At 40.8% G+C, this 17,163-nt stretch overlaps 2 protein-coding genes across 34 annotated transcripts in view; one reads left to right on the top strand and one right to left on the bottom strand.

The window, feature by feature from the left end:
- Positions 1 to 405: 405 nt before the first annotated feature.
- On the bottom strand, positions 406 to 4,562 carry LOC110505135 (protein SPMIP2). Its single transcript, XM_021584132.2, has 5 exons — positions 4,375 to 4,562; positions 3,612 to 3,841; positions 2,310 to 2,368; positions 2,002 to 2,119; positions 406 to 553 (listed from the first exon to the last, which is right to left on the bottom strand). Exons 1-5 carry the CDS (start codon positions 4,439 to 4,441, stop codon positions 545 to 547), a joined length of 483 nt encoding a protein of 160 aa, XP_021439807.1. The 5' UTR covers positions 4,442 to 4,562; the 3' UTR covers positions 406 to 544.
- Positions 4,563 to 5,155: 593 nt separating this feature from the next.
- Positions 5,156 to 17,163, top strand: part of LOC110504162 (rap guanine nucleotide exchange factor 2) — a 134,665-nt gene continuing 122,657 nt past the window's right edge. For 25 of the 33 annotated variants that reach the window (XM_036970350.2, XM_036970357.2, XM_036970351.2 and 22 more), the window contains exon 1: positions 5,156 to 5,870. In XM_036970350.2, the coding sequence (XP_036826245.1) occupies positions 5,802 to 5,870 (69 nt within the window). In that variant the 5' untranslated portion in view covers positions 5,156 to 5,801. The remainder of the gene's footprint in view (positions 5,871 to 17,163) is intronic. The other 8 variants (XM_036970359.2, XM_090219798.1, XM_090219792.1 and 5 more) reach the window with 1 other exon arrangement.

Consider the following 17,163-nt stretch of genomic DNA (forward strand, 5'->3'; position numbering starts at 1 on the left):
TGAATTGACATTTTCATTCTCAGTTCCCCATGTAGAGCTAGCAGAGCAGAAAACATAGTACTTTTAGAAAAGTGGCAAAACTTTTTAGATTTTAAAGTAAAGCCAATGGACTTAACAAAAAATGTTCTTGTTTACACTTAGCTTTACTTTCACCTTTCAGACAAAACTTGGAGATATTTTCATCTCATCAAATCCTTGTTTGAAGATTTAAAGGATTCCTAATTTACTGTAAATGTTGCTGTATAACTAACTGCAAAATACACCAGTGTAAGGGTGTGGTATAGTAGCCTACTTGCAGTGCTCCTAAACCATTTCAGTGAAATAGATCATGCAAATTACTAATGAGAGTTGTAATTGAGTACTGACAGAGTACAATGGTTTGATTAACTTTTGTATACACTACAGTAGGTGAAATGGTGATATTTATTCAGACAATTGGTCAGGTCTTCAGGACAACACAGCTGATTGTATCATCATCCGTTCTTCACCCAAACTATTTCAAGGAACTCATTTGTGAAGCACCTTCAGCGTTTCTCTGAACGAGTTAATCTCTCTAGAAAGGGAAAAACACAAAGAAGCATTTGTGAGTTGTAGGTACGTCAGGCAAAAATATCATAATCCTATTGAATACTGTTCACTAAAAACACCACATACAGAAATGGTCAAGCATGATGTGTGGTTTGAATGGGTTCATTCACCGACCAAAGTTATGTCCTTTCATTTACAGTGGCTTGCAAAAGTATTCATACCCCTTGGATTTCCTCACATTTTATTGTTACAAATGGATTTAAAAAAAAAAAGTTGTCAATCTACATAAAATACTCTAATGTGAGTGGAAGTGAATCAATTTTTTCAAAGATATAAATTAAATAACTGAAATGTTGTTGTTGCATAAGTATTCAGCCCCTTGTGTCAATACATTTTAGAAACACCTTTGGCAGCGATTACAGCTGTGAGTCTTCTTGGGTCTTTTAGAGCTTTACACATCTGAATTGTGCAATATTAGCAAATTATTATTTTCATAATTCTTCAAGCTCTGTCGAGATGTTGGGGGATCACAGCTGCACAGCAACTTTCAAGTCTTGCCATAGATTTTCAAGCAGATTTAAGTCAAAGCTGTAACTTGGCCAGTCAGGAACATTCACTGTCTTCTTGGTAAGCAACTCCAGTGTAGATTTGGCCATGTGTTGTAGGTTATCGTCCTGCTGAAAGGATAATTTATCTCCCAGTGTCTGGTGTAAAACAGACTGAAGCAGGTTTTCCTCTAGGATTTTGCCTGTACATCGCTCCATCCCACTTATTTTCTATTCTGAAAGACTCCCCAGTATTTGCCGATGTCAAGCATACCCATATAATGACACAGCCACCACCATGCTTGAAAATGAGGAGGCAGTTACTCAGTGATGTGTTGGATTTGCCCCAAACATAAGGCTTTGCATTTAGGCCAAAAAGTATATTCCTTTGCCATGTTTTTTTTGCAGTATTACTTTAGTGCCTTGTTGTACACAAGATGCTTGCCTGAACAAAGGGGCTGAATAATTACGCAATTACGCTATCACATTTTTATTCATCTTTAAAAGATGTTTGAATTTTTCTTCCACTTTGACATTAGAGTATTTGGAGTAGATTGTTGACAATTTAAATACATTTTAATCCCACTTTGTAACAAAATAAAATGTGAAGAACTCCAAGGGGTGTGAAAAACTTTGCATGGCACTGTATCACGTAGGGCCCTTTAACTTCGAATGCATTTGCATCGAATTCCTCAAATGCTGTGTATATAGTTGCATAATGCAATAGGTGATATATCAAATGAGAGGTCAGATACTCCCTGAGGACAAGGCCTATGCAGAAATAGGATTGTTCGTGTGAAGAGGGGCCCCTCATCCTCTCCCTTACAATTGGGTTTAGTGGGTCAAATATATCTCCAGTTATGCAATGTGTCCTTCATACTGGTGTTTGAAGGGAGGAAATGTCACATTCCTGTAGTTAATGACTTACCCTGTTGAGAAGGAACTGTTTGTTGTTATCTTGGATATAACAGTCGTACTTGTGTGTCCATGCGAGTTTGCTGCGGGCTCCAACAGATTGCTTATCTAGGAAGTGGGGCGGTGCGTGCCTGCAAAAGTGGAAATGGTGAATAATGGATGAAGAAGGGTGCACCTACATTCACTCGACACTCCACAAGCCTGCTGCGATGCTATCACTTTCACAATGGAAATGTGCACAGCGTGCAGGTAAAGTGGTTCTGACTGGCTGAAAAATAAAATATATTACATAAAGTGTGGGTTACCACATGTGAGGCCTACCATGGGTTTTGATATCTGTGGGTGACTCTGTCCTCAAGGGCTGAGCGGAATTCAGCTCTCTGTAGGAACAATATGGTCTGAGTCACTTTGAAAGTTGTATGTTATAACATTTGAAAGAAGAGAATAAATTGTCTCAATTAAAGTGGCTTGTCTTAATACCGATGTAATGCCAGCATCAGAATGAATAGGGTCATGAATCTGACAACTTTGAGAATCGTGATTTGAGTATCGTGATCTGAGCACTGTGTCCATCGTGACATTTGTTGAGAATCATGATTACAGTTTTGAGCATTGCGACAGGTGAGCAGTGCTCGACTTGGACAAAATAGGTGCCGGCTCTCATTTTGGGTGCCAGTACTGTTTACATTTATAGATGCAGGAGCTCCACAATACTTTTGAGCTAATATTCTATAAGAGGAACAGGAGCTCAAGCAGTAGAAAATGTGAGGTGCCGGTACACAGCTCCGGTGAGCTCCTGGCCAAGTCAAACACTTGGTGAGCATTATGACTACAGTATTTTCTTAGGACATCATTCTGGCCATTGTGACAGGTGAGTATAATAGCCGTATAATTATTCATTAGAATACTAGAAAGGGTTTGAACCTTTTCATGACGGTACAAAAGTCAGCCATGTTGGTCAGGGAGTTGGTCAACCATGGTTTGCCAGTGCTGTGATAAGATAGTGAAGAATGTATCTGCACTGTTTTGTATTAGCTAACTAGCCAGACAGTTTTAGAGGAATGATCTCATTATTTTTTCAAATGAACTGTCAACTGCCAACATTCCATTGAAACACTAGAGTCAATCCACAGCCATACAGTGGCTCAAAGCAGTTGATGATAGGATTTAGACAAGTTGTAAATCCAACAAGTACTGATATTGTATCATATAATAGCACTCATTTGCGGACTGTTTACATATATTTTAGAGGATATTTATACAGAATTGGCATAAAACCCGTATAAACTGTATTTATAATTATATGAAAATATTTTAGGTTGACTATAATTCCATTAAACAATTTCTGATACATCACATGCCTTACTTTATATTTCCTGCATAATTAAAAGCAGGAAATGCATCACCTATGTCTCTAATGCCATTCATTCCAATTCAGACTGGTTTTGGATTTCTGCCTGACCAAGATGGCTGACATTTCCAGCCCATTATGGAACTTTGAGGGCTTATGAAATAAAATATATGATGTAGCTAATCTACTAAATGTTCATCAAGGTTGCCTAACCTATTCCTTTATTAATAATCAAATTAACATCCAGCTCACAGGCTTCATTTGGGCCCCACCTTAATTTGCACATTGCTGCGCAGCGTCCTACTGTTCAACAGCTGGTGATATTCCATGCCCCATCCCACCCCTCCAATGCAACACTGTTTGGGCATGGGGGGTGGGGCGCAGGGAGCAGGCCGACACAGGTAATTCAAATCGCTTGTACCCTCAGGTGACAAAGGGCCAACGCCAATGTAGCGGGGAAAGTCGATCAATCTTGCCTTGTAGTCTCCAATTCCATCTGGACCTTATTAGAATCAATATAATGAAATGTGAGAACCATTCAGAAAATAGTGAGCTACACAGAGCCCTACTCTAAAGGTTTATGCTATCCAGAAATCTTGGGACGTCCATACCCTAAACCCTAACTCTTACCTAACTATTACCCTAACCTTAACCCTTTTAATTGAGAACTTCCATGGGGTGACGTCAGAGTTGGTATGTCCAAAGTATCCCGTTTAGAGTTTCTCCCAGTCTAAAGGGTGGTTCCATTTTACAGAAAGGGCATTGCCAATGAAGAGGCTGTATCTCTCATCCACTCACCCCCACGGTTTCTTGTCCTGACCTATCTACATGTCATTAAAAATATATATATATATTTATAATGACAAACCCCTAATGTATAACTTCCAAAATAGGCCTAATTATATACATCATGAATAAAATGGAACATACTGTAGGCTACACACAATAGCCTATGTAATAAGAGGTGATTGTTGTGTAACCTATTTCTACCCTTGTAACATTCTACATCAAACCCAATAATTATGTGACACATACCTGTAAAAAGCATCCTTTGACCATAGGCTTGGGGGAGCCTTACTTGTACCACTGTGCTACTCTCCATTGGAACTGTTATTTTTGGACTAGATACCAGCAGCCGAGTACACGGTTACAGCAGCACGCCCGAGGGCGATAATGTGAGGGTGCTGGTCATGGGGTCAGTGGGCTGTTGCCATGCGACTAATGCTTGTCACGGTGTCAGTGTTTGAATGCATTAGTGCCGCGTTCTAGTATTATTCGGAACTAGGGAACTCGGAAATGTCCGACTTGTTAACTCCATCTGCCGTATTTAACGAACCAGCAAGTTGGACATTTCCGAGTTTCCTAGTTCCGAGTAGTGTTTGAACGCGACATTAGCGACTCGGTTGTGTCATAATTACCTCCACTTCAGTGTCCAATTTTACATAATGTAATTGTACCATGGTCCACCAATTTTTCTGGAAACCTTGAACAGCACTGGAGCATGTCAAATATAACACGTAGTTAGAATATAGCATAAATAAATCTAATATAATTCAATGGAATCGAACATAAGTTTTTCCCATTTCCTATTTCTACACTTGACATTTTCCCCCATAGATCAAAGAAGAATGAAATTCCAGTCAAATAGAGCTTCAATGAATAGGCCCCCCAAACAATTAATTGTAACGATTAATTATTCCAAAATGTGCATTTGAGTAGACTATTTGCTCTTTGAATAGCCTATCTGTATGTGCTATTCCAGTTTCTGTCATTGGATGGCGACAAAAGATAGCTTTGTAGGCCACAATACATTGTCCTCCGGCTCCATTTTTGTAAATGGACTCGCCCATGAGCCTCCCCTTGTGTCAGTCACCATGGTGGCATACAGCAAAAAGCTGTGGCGGCGGACCCATCGTCACTTTTAAACCCATCATAATGATTTTTTAAAGGTTGCCTTTGTACATGTAGCCTATACATTTATTATTACAAAAAATGGACAACCGGTTATTGTCAGGATAGATTAGTAGTTTGATATTTTATTTGAAGGCGGATACATTGAATTGTGGCAAAATCAAGAATGCTGAAGATACATATATTTGCTTTTAGCGTCGGCTTGGATAAAGGAACAGTTCTTCCATAATACAACTGTATAGCGACACGTCTACTGGGACTTGGATTCAGGATTCTTCGAGCCGCACCTTAATAGCAAGTTTTTTTTTGTTGGGATCGGTGGCAGCCTTTTGATATCGGTTTGGGGACAGAAGAAACCCCTAGGCTCACATTGTGGCCTGGCCATTGTGGCCTGGGACTGATCCATTTCCGATCTTTCGACCACTGGAGTTCTCTTATTAGTGGATAACAGACTGACTGTGGCTTGGTCTGTGAATATCCAGTCCGCGAATATTTGCATATTGTCAACATTCTAAGCAATTTAATTATTTGAAATTCGGGTCTTCAAAACAATGGCGTCTTATGTCGATAACAGCTTTCGTCAAGCTGTGATGATGAATCCGGCAGAAAGAACGCAACAGGTCAGTATAATTATTTGATATACCTTAAAATACTAATCTCGACATGTTGTAAAACCACTCGGTTACTATGACAGTGTTCTATCGTTCCCCCCAGCCACACCTTCACTACATTGTTACATTATTTCTGTGTGTTGCCATTCTGCTACAGTGTTACGTATCCCTGTCTACATCCCGCTAAAGCTCTATCAAGGGAGATAATCTCGAGGTACTTAAACGCAACAGGACTTGATAGTAACCCAGCCACTTATGTCACGAACACACTCAGACCTGGCACATTCCAGCAAATGTTTCCTGTTTTCAAAACGGTTATGTAAACATTCATAGGCTACATTGTTTCGCAAACAGTCAAATAACTTAGCAATTTGCTAGATGTACTATTTTATTTTATTTAAAATAGAAAGAAAAAAACATAAGCCTACACGAATGCTGTAGGCGTAAACCAAGTCTAAACAACCCTTAAATGTGTGTCAGGCATATTGAGCTTGCATGGACATTTATACAATAGTGTGTGTGTTGATTTAATAGACCATGATCAACTCTCAGATGTACACTTTAGGCCTCTCCTAGAACTGATTTGAACATTCAGGATTCCTAATCTGTAGCCTCATGTAGTCTATATCAGGTATTGGCCTGTATTGCCTTGTTTGAGATAATGCATAGCAGACTGTAGCCCAGCCCTTGATCATGGCTCTTTAGTTCCCATTACTTTACACATAAGTCATTGGACAAAAGCGTCTTCTGTACAAGGGAGTTTTGTTAAGAAACACCCCCGACGCTCAGTCAGAACTTTAACACACATCGCTTGTGGTATGGTTTTGGAAGCATAAGGATCATATCTTTCATATTAGCAAAAAAATGTTAAATTGAGACTTTTTTTTATAGGGTTAGTGTTCTCACACGGCCATATCTCCATGTTACAGCGCTTGTTTACGGAAGACAGACGGAAGACAAGCGGCAACCACCTGCACTAATTGGCTATCTAGCATGCTCCGAACACCTGTGTGTAAGCGTAACTCAGGAAGTAACTCCTTTTATTCGAAGGATTCTTTCTCGCTGATGAAAGATAGCACCATATGTTCATAAAGCCGTATTGCAAGTGATGACTATTCATGTTTCTAATCGTTCACATGAGCCAGTTGTGGGCGAAGCAAATGGCTGTAAACTGTAGGGAAAAGGCAGAATGCAGCCTAGAGTTTGCGAGAGCGAGCTGTAGCCTAAGAATGTAGTGTTAAGGAGTGTAGCCAAGCGACCGTTACACCTTAACATCCAAGGTCCTTATAATGTATGTTATGTTGGAGGGAGGCTGGCTCAGGGAGCCAAAAGTCAATTTACGTTACTCCGTCTAAACATGAATCGATCCTTAATTGCGACATGGTTCTACAAACATAAAACCCTTTACTTTAATATCAAAAGACACTTCACACATGCAAAATATACACTTACTGTTTTAACCAGGTTTAACACAGTTGTAGCTGACGGTATTTTTCAGTTACAACACTTTTCCTTCCTTCCTTTACACACAAATTGGCAAATTAGATAGCTAATTAGCACAGGTGGTTGCCTCAGTGTTCCGGCTCAGTCCATTTAAATTCAATCACTTTTTGACTGCACCCCTTTTGATTTGAACGAAACCTTCCATACATATTCCATTGTAGAAGTGCTCAGAAGGTGATGTTTTTGATGCCAAAACATTCAAGCTGTAAAGGTCCTCAAAGGTGACCTATTTTGCATACCCCAAAAGTTCACAGAAGTACAAGTAAAGGTTGATCTATCAATTAGTTAGTGTTTTACTGATATCAATTTGTTTCTGAATTTATTAAGTGATTCAAACTAAAATCACTAACAGAAATTCCATTAAAATAAAAAAATGAATTTCTGCAGTTGAATTGTGTACAATCATGGGAAATCATAGTAGTCGCAAACCACAGTTGGGTCACCTGCTACTGTCCTCCCGTCCACTGGCATACTGTTATGTTCAGCTGATAACTGTTTTCTTTCTGTCATCTGGTGGTCAACTCTTGACAACCTCGCTCTCTCCCTCCCCTGGCTCTCTGGCTTTCCTGTTTCTTACTGACACCTACCTATGGGACCACTCTTTCCATTTACTGTAACCAGCGTCCTCACCCACTGAGCACCAAACGACACTGGACGTGCATGGATGTTGAAAAGTCATTGACATTTGGTCAGTCCGCCCTGACCTTGATTTCAACATCCACAGATGTCCTTTTTTTGGTCCGGTCTGGACCAGCCTTCATTTCAATGTCCACAGACATCTGGACCAGCCTTCATTTGTCCCAAAAAGTGATGTCTCTGTTTGACAAATGTGGACAGCACAGTACAGTAGTGCACGCTAAAGAAAAGTAGAGTTCAGTGCAGAAAAGTACAGTAGAGGAGCAGAGTTCAGTACAGTAAACATTAGAGGATGGCAAAAGGGAATAGCTAGTCACAACTGAATGCATTCAACCAAAATGTTGAACACATTTAACCCAACCTCTCTGATTTAGAGAGGTGCGGGGGGCTGCCTTAATCCACGTCATTGGTGCAGAGAGCACAGTTGAGTAAACTATAATGTACTGAACGATACTCTACTGTATTGTACTGAAATCTACTGTACTGAACTATACTCTACTTGACTATACTATTGTTGCACGGTATACCGAAACGTCAATGCTTTTTCTATACTAGAACAAAATTTGTTCGGTACCCAAAAACATTTCATTCACTTAATCGGTCTCTCTTTCACGTCTCTCCATCAGCCAGAGATTATCTATTGCCTCAGCGAACACTGTGTGTGTGTGTGTGTGTGTGTGTGTGTGTGTGTGTGTGAATAGGTCTCCGACGAGCCGCACCCGTTTTGCCTCGTGAAGGACATCATTACTGGTTAGAGAGAGTGTGCACTTTTATGAAAGAAGCTACTTCTATGCAAATGTTGATCAGTACAATAAAAGTCCCAAATGGAAGGGAGAAAGATTGTTTGTCATCTGTAACCCCATGAAAGCATCCAAAACAAGCTCAATCAATCAATCAATGCACGCCCACAGTCCTATTGAATATGCATTCACCTGTATTGTGAATAGACAAAGGCTACATCTTGATTCACCCAGTTTATCATTAGAGATTTACCATTCAAAGAAATTATTACCATTACGTTATGTAGTTAGATTGGTATTTTTTTTCACTGTTGGCTGTCTCTGAAATATTTTGGCATTAATCATTTCAAATGTAATGCTATTGAACTTAAAACATGCCCAACAATTGAACAAAGCAGTAGCTGAGTTTGTCTGGATCAAGTGCCTTTCTTTTTCTGTTCCGGTATCGTTTTGGTAATGAGTATTGCTATGTTATCGAGTTTCATGATACTAAACCTGGTATCGAAGTCAAAATTCTGGTTTTGTGTCATTCTGGTATTGTGACATACCTGTATTGAACTCTACTCCACTGTTGTGTGCTGTATTGCACTTTTAAAAATAAAGTTATTTGATTTATTAGACAATATTTTAAAACACAATACAACCAAACGTGGATACAGTACAATGCCATTAAAATCAATGAGGATGACACAAAGTTACAAGTATTTCCATTGTGGTCCTCATGAAAATACAAAATATACACAAGATTATAACAAGATTTTACTCTACAGAGCTATAATTTGATGTCCAAACTTGTGAAACATAGACGTCTATGATTGGTTCAGATTTGGTCCGATCCGGACCAACCATATTTGGTCTTGTTTGGCGGCGGAGCTCATTAAAATAATAGCTAGTGTGTAGAATAACACCCAACTATGCAAAGGAGGATATTGCACGTCTACCTTTTTGCATACCTATTTAGGATACATCACCATGAAGGGAATTACATTTATATCCACAATTATGCATTTCTTTCTAGTACAGGTCAAGGAACCATGATGAAATTCAGTTGCCACAATTTTGTTACCAGATGTAAATACACTTCACTTACTGTAGTTCAATAACCAAAATATATATTTTCAAACTCAAGATGTCATAGCTTTACACCCCATTCTTTCTGCAGACATTTTGAATCTTAATTCAGAGCAGGTATTTTTAATGGTCACAAAAAACGGAGTGAGATTTTACTGCAATTCTGTTATCAAGCTTTGAATCTGCACAGGTCTTCCAGTGAATGTGTCTTCATAGTTTTCAGTGTAAATTGTTAAAAGTAGTCATTGTGCGTGGAGTTGTATGGTTTGTTCAACTTTGAAATCAATGTTTTTTTGTTTTGCATACATTTGTAAGTGAAAAATCTGAATCAGCATAATTGCGCTACTTTGGAAGTGCCCCCCACACAATTATTTATTGTAAGTATTCGCTTCGTATTTCCAGAACATTTCAACCATTAGGCAATGGGCCTTGCGGTTTGATGGCAGCAAGGGATACGCACAACAATAGCCCAGAGAATCAATAGACCACCAATTAAAATAGTGGGCAAGCTGTTGCTGGCACAGTGACACAGCCACATGTTGATGCATCTGTCTATCTGACATTGCAGAGACAATTAAACGGCTGTCAAGTGTTGTCATTGATGACTCGTTAACCGTGTGCTAGTGTGCCAACACATTTCGTGCATGTTTCATTAAACCTCATAGTGGTGGTGACATGAGTAAAGAAGTCTTTTGAAAAATGTGGACTGACCACAGTCACCAGACAAGTTATCCTTGAAGTATGTCCGGAATATTTTGAATTATAACTGGACAGGCCCTCCCTGTGCACTTTTTTTGTTTTGGAATTGTAACTTGTCACTCGTTCAAATGTTAAACTAGTAGTGTCCCCCATTAGCAACTGACCGTGTTTGTCCTATTGGAGATGGCATGGCCTCTTGGGATTAAACACAGTGTTCGGACTGGTGTGGATTTTGCCATTTTAAAGCGCTAATCGTGACCTGGCATGCATGGTGGTAGCCTACTGAGATGCAGTGAGATTTTCTATGGAACTGTTGCCTTTGCTTGCCTAGGTTGCTGTTCAGTACTTTGTGGTGACTGTATTACACAAACCACTATATATACACAATATTTCTATTGGGGAAACGGAGGAAAGATTAAAGCTATAATTAGAAACACACAGGCTACTTTTTTGCCTAAGATGCAGGAGCCATCCAAGAAGGGACAATGAGTCAAAGGCTCGTCTGCTCCTTGTAATTGTTTAGGCAGCGGCATGAACAGTCAGCAAGACCTCTGGCTGACAGTGAATCATATCATGTAGCTCAAACGTCAGAGCTCAGACTGTGTCCTTGTGTGCTGGATTTAGCAAAGGATTAGCATAGTAGTCAAGCAGTGGCTAGGAATATCCAAGTGAAAAGGCAGTGCGAAGAAGGTGGAGACAGGAGCCGGGAGGGTCAGCGAGAGGGTGGAAGCTTTCTTTCTCCGGTGACAGCATCCTGAGTGGAGAAGCGTCAGGATGCTTTTTGAACCAGGCCAACAGGAAGGAAGGGCTGATTGCAAAAGAGAGGAGAGAACACTTTTGAAGTGACTGTTTTTATGATGCTTGTTTGTGTGTGGTTTCTGGTTTGTGATCTCTGGCTTATTTTGATCACCCAGTCAGAACAGAAGCATGTGAGACGGGCTTAATTGAGAAATAAAACGGATTGAGAATAACTTTTGTCTCATGCTTTTGTTAGCTTCTGGGCAAATCCATTAAAAATGTGACATTTTATTTAACCTTTTTTTTTTGACTAGGCAAGAACTCAATCACTTTTGACAGCATCCCTTTTGATTAAAACAACACTTTCCATACATGTTTGCCCATCAGAAAGTGATTTGTTGGACCTGAATGCCAAAACATTCAGGAGATAAAGGTATTCAAAGGTGACCCATTTTGCATACCCCACCATACCATGAAACATCCATGTTTTCATCACTGGAAAAGATAAACAGTCAAGTTTGTCATTTAAAAGCTTATAGTGTTGTCAAACTATTTTGTTATGATTTTTTTTTAAAGTCCTCTGAAACATGACCTGCCACGCCGTGCTTCTTAACACCTGGTCGCTGGGACTCCCGGTCACAGCCTGTTGCTGGGATCGAACCCCAGGCTGTAGTGATGCAGTGCCTTAGACCGCTGCGCCACTCGGGAGGCCTATATTTTAACTTCTAATTACTACAACAAAGATGTCCACCGTTGAATGTCAATTTAAGTGGTCGTCTATTCTATGATAAATATTTCTATGATTTCAAAAGATTCACCTATGGAGGATTGGGAGTATAATTTAAAACAACAGATATTCCCATTTAAGTCAACATCTTCTTATATGTGGACCTCCAACCATCTTCGTGGTATCATTTTGAAAGTAGAAATGTAAATCTTATTCTTATTTTTGTATGGTTACCAGCACTTCTACAATGCGAGACCATGGGACTGTAAGGTTCTATGAGATAGATACAGTGGGGCAAAAAAGTATTTAGTCAGCCACCAATTGTGCAAGTTCTCCCACTTAAAAAGATGAGAGGCCTGTAATTTTCATCATAGGTACACTTCAACTATGACAGACAAAATGTGAAAAATTCAAGAAAATCACATTGTAGTATTTTTTATGAATTTATTTGCAAGTTATGGTGGAAAATAAGTATTTGGTCACCTACAAACAAGCAAGATTTCTGGCTCTCACAGACCTGCAACTTCTTCTTTAAGAGGCTCCTCTGTCCTCCCTCGTTACCTGTATTAATGGCACCTGTTTGAACTTGTTATCAGTATAAAAGACACCTGTCCACAACCTCAAACAGTCACACTCCAAACTCCACTATGGCCAAGACCAAAGAGCTGTCAAAGGACACCAGAAACAAAATTGTAGACCTGCACCTGTTTGAACAGTCAGCATGCCAATTGCACGCTCCCTCAACTTGAGACATCTGTGGCATTATGTTGTGATTAAACTGTACATTTTAGAGTTGCCTTTTATTTTCCCCAGCACAAGGTGAACCTGTGTAATGACCATGCTGTTTAATCATCTTCTTGATATGCCACACCTGTCACGTGGATGGCCTATCTTGGCAAAGGAAAAACGCTCACTATCAGATGTAAACTAAGTTGTGCACAACATTTGAGAGAAATAAGTGTTTTGTGCGAATGGAACATGTCTGGGATCTTTTATTTCAGCTCAAACATGGGACCACCATTTTACACATTTTTGTTCAGTATATTTGATGTGTTCTGACTATCTTGGTAAAATAGAATAACACTATCATTTATGTATTCCCATAGCTATAGTTGAACTGAACATGCCTAATTCAGAACCTTGTAGTTTGCCCATAGAAAATATAGCGTTGACTATGTGCTAATAGGCTAAATGCTTCAAACTCCCAGTCCATAAAAACAAAAGCAACTTTTCTTGGCCTCATTGCTCTGCTAAACCTGTGGAATTTAGGTGATGTCACGTGTTATTCTTCTTCTTCTATATTATTATTCTATATCTATCCTACCCTGCCTTACTAAGGTCTTCGAAAGCCAAGTCAACAAACAGATTACCGACCATTTCGATTCCCACCATACCTTCTCCGCTTTGCAATCTGGTTTCAGAGCTGGTGCACCTCAGCCACGCTCAAGGCCCTAAACGATATCTTAACAATATCGATAAGAAACAATACTGTGCAGCCGTATTGACCTGGCCAAGGCTTTCGACTCTGTCAATCACCACATCCTCATCGGCAGACTCGATAGCCTTGGTTTCTCAAATGACTGCCTCGCCTGGTTCACCAACTACTTCTCTGATAGAGTTCAGTGTGTCAAATCGGAGGGCCTGTTGTCCGGGCCTCTGGCAGTTTCTATGGGGGTGCCACAGGGTTCAATTCTTGGACCGACTCTCTTCTCTGTATACATCAATGATGTCGATCTTGCTGCTGGTGAGTCTCTGATCCACCTCTACGCAGACGACACCATTCCGTATACTTCTGGCCCTTCTTTGGACTCTGTGTTAACAACCATCCAGATTAGCTTCAATGCCATACAACTCCTTCCGTGGCCTCCAATTGCTCTTAAATACAAGTAAAACTAAATGCATGCTCTTCAACCGATCGCTGCCTGCACCTGCCCGCCCGTCCAACATCACCACTCTGGACGGTTCGGTCTTAGAATATGTGGACAACTACAAATACCTAGGTGTCTGGTTAGACTGTAAACTCTCCTTCCAGACTCACATCAAACATCTCTAATCCAAAGTTAAATCTAGAATTGGCTTCCTATTTCGCAACAAAGCCTCCTTCACTCATGCTGCTAAACATACCCTCATATAACTGACTATCCTATCGATCCTCGACTTCGGTGATGTAATTTACAAAATAGCCTCCGACACTCTACTCAATAAATTGCAGTATATCACAGTGCCATCCGTTTTGTCACCAAAGCCCCATATACTATCCACCACTGCGACCTGTACGTTTTCGTTGGCTGGGCCTCTCTTCATACTCGTCGCCAAACCCACTGGCTCCAGGTCGTCTACAAGACCCTGCTAGGTAAAGTCCCCCCTTATCTCACCTCGCTGGTCACCATAGCAGCACCCACTCGTAGCACGCGCTCCAACAGGTATATCTCTCTGGTCACCCCCAAAACCAATTCTTACTTTGGCCGCCTCGCCTTCCAGTTCTCTGCTGCCAATGACTGGAACAAACTGCAAAAATCTCTGAAACTGGAGAAACACTTATCCCCCTTACTAGCTTTAAGCACCAGCTGTCAGAGCAGCTCACAAATTACTGCACCTGTACATAGCCCATCTAGAATTTAACCCATCTAGAATTTAGCCCAAACAACTACCTCTCCCCCTACTGTATTTATTGATTTATTTAGCTCCTTTGCACACCATTATTTCTATCTCTACTTTGCACATTCTTCCACTGCAAATCTACCATTCCATTGTTTATTTTTATTTTTTTACTTGCTATATTGTATTTACTTCGCCACCATGGCCTTTTTTCCCTTTACCTTCCTTATCTCACCTCATTTCCTCACATTGTATATAGACTCATTTTTCTACTGTATTATTGACTGTATGTTTGTTTTACTCCATGATTAACTCTGTGTTGTAGTTCGTGTCAAACTGCTTTGCTTTATCTTGGCCAGGTTGCAATTATAAATGAGAACTTGTTCTCAACTTGCCTACCTGGTTAAATAAAGGTGAAATAAAAAAAAATATTGTATTGAAAGTGGAGGCCGAGCTCTGGCTAAAATGGTTACACACATAGCGGTTATAATTACGTATTCATCACATTTTAAGTACAGAGGCTACATATTTCAATGGAAAAAGGTGAAGAAAAGCACTAAAAGCTCCAATGAACGATGCCCACTCTAGCTCAGAGCACAACATTTAGTCTAAGGCAGTCCCACATTGGATAATGTATTTTAGCTCACAATGACAAATGAAATGCTTACTTACCATTTACCAGCAATAGTTTCAAAATGGTAAGAAAAATGAGCTAAATACAGGAAAAATAGGAACACAGTAAAATTACAATACCGAGTCAATGTACGGGTTAGTCGAGGTAATTGAGGTAATATGTACAGTGTTGGTAGGGGTAAAATGACTATGCATAGATAATAAACATCAAGTAGTAGTAGCAGCAGCGTATGTGACAAGTGTGAAAGTGTGCTGTCGTGTCAGTGTAGTAGTGTATGGTTAGAGTCCAGTGAGTGTACATCGAGCCTGTGCAAGAGAGTCCGTGCAAAAAATAGTAATAAATAAAGGGGTCAATGTAAATAGTCTGGGAAGCCATTTGATGAACGGTTCAGCAGTCATGACTTGGTGATAGAAGCTGCTTAGAAGCCTTCTGGTCCCAGACTTGCCATATTGTAGCAGAGAAAACAACCTCTGACTTGGGTGGCTGGAGTCTTTGACAATTATTAGGGCCTTCCGCTGACACCTCCTGGTACAGACGTCCTGGATGGCATGAAGCTGGGCCCCAGTGATTTACTGGGCTGTACGCACTACCCTCTGTAGTGGCTTGCAGTTGGATGCAGAGCATTTGCCATTCCAAGTGGTCAAGATGCTCTCGATGGTGCAGCTGGAGTTTAGAAGATCTGAGGCCCCATGCTAAATATTTTCAACCTCCTGAGGGTGGGAATAGACATTGTCGTGCCCGTCACGATTGTGTTGGTGTGTTTGGACCATGATAGGTCCTTTGTTGATGTGGATACCAAGGAACTTGAGGCACTCGACCCACTCCTCTACAGCCCCATCAATTAGAATGCGGGCGTGCTCGGCCCTCCATTTCCTGTTGTTCATGATGAGCTCCTTTGTCTTGCTCACGTTGATGGAGAGGTTGTTGTTGTCCGGGAACCTCACTGCCGGATATGTGGTTACCTATCCTTACCACCTGGGGGGCGGCCCGTCAGGAAGTCCAGGATCCAGTTGCAGAGGGAGGTGTTTAGTCCCAGGGTCCTTAGCTTAGTAATGAGCTTGGCGGGCACTATGGTGTTGAATGCTGAGCTGTAGTCAATGAACAGCGTTCTCGCATGGGTGTTTCTGTTGTTCAGGTGGGAAAGGGCAGAGTGGAGTGCAATAGATATTGCGTCATCTGTGGATCTGTTGGGGTAGTATGCAAATTGGAGTGAGTTCAGTGTTTCTGGGATGATGGTGCTCATTCATCCCCAGGTCGTTGTTTAAAAGATAAGTTGGCTGAGAACAAATTATCTGGTAGTCATTTAGGGAGGTAGCATTATTGGGCACAAGGACTATGGTGGTATGTAGGTATTACAGACCGGGTCAGGGAGAGGTTGAATATGTCCGTGAAGACACTTGCTAGCTGGTCTTGCTGCCTTGTGAATGTTGACCTATTTAAAGGTCTTACTCAAATCGGCTCCAGAGAGCGCGATCACACAGTCGTCCTGAACAGCTGGTGCTCTCATGCATGGTTTATTTTTGCTTTCCTCAGTGAGCATAGAAGGCATTTAGCTTGACTGGTAGCCTCTCATCACTGGGCAGCTTGCGGTTGGTTTTCTCATCGTAATCCGTGATAGTTTGCAAGCCCTACCACATCCGACGAATGCCAGAGTCGGTGTAGTAGGATTCGATCCTAGTCCTGTATTGATGATTTGCAGGATTTCTTATAAGTGTCCAAATTAGTGTCCCGCTCCTTGAAAGCGACAGCTCCAGCATTTAGCTCAGTGCTGATGTTGCCTGTCATCCATGGCTTCTGGTTAGGATATTTACGCACGGTTGCTAAGGGGGCGACGTCGCCGACGAGCAGGTTAATGAAGCCAGTGACTGGTGTGGTATACTCCTCAATGCCATCGGATGAATCCTGGAACATATTCCAGTCTGTGCTAAAAAAAACAGTCCTGCAGCATAGCATCTG

Source organism: Oncorhynchus mykiss, chromosome 25 (genome assembly GCF_057628025.1).
Source record: "Oncorhynchus mykiss isolate SJ-2025 chromosome 25, ASM5762802v1, whole genome shotgun sequence".
NCBI classification, from domain to species: Eukaryota; Metazoa; Chordata; class Actinopteri; order Salmoniformes; family Salmonidae; genus Oncorhynchus; species Oncorhynchus mykiss.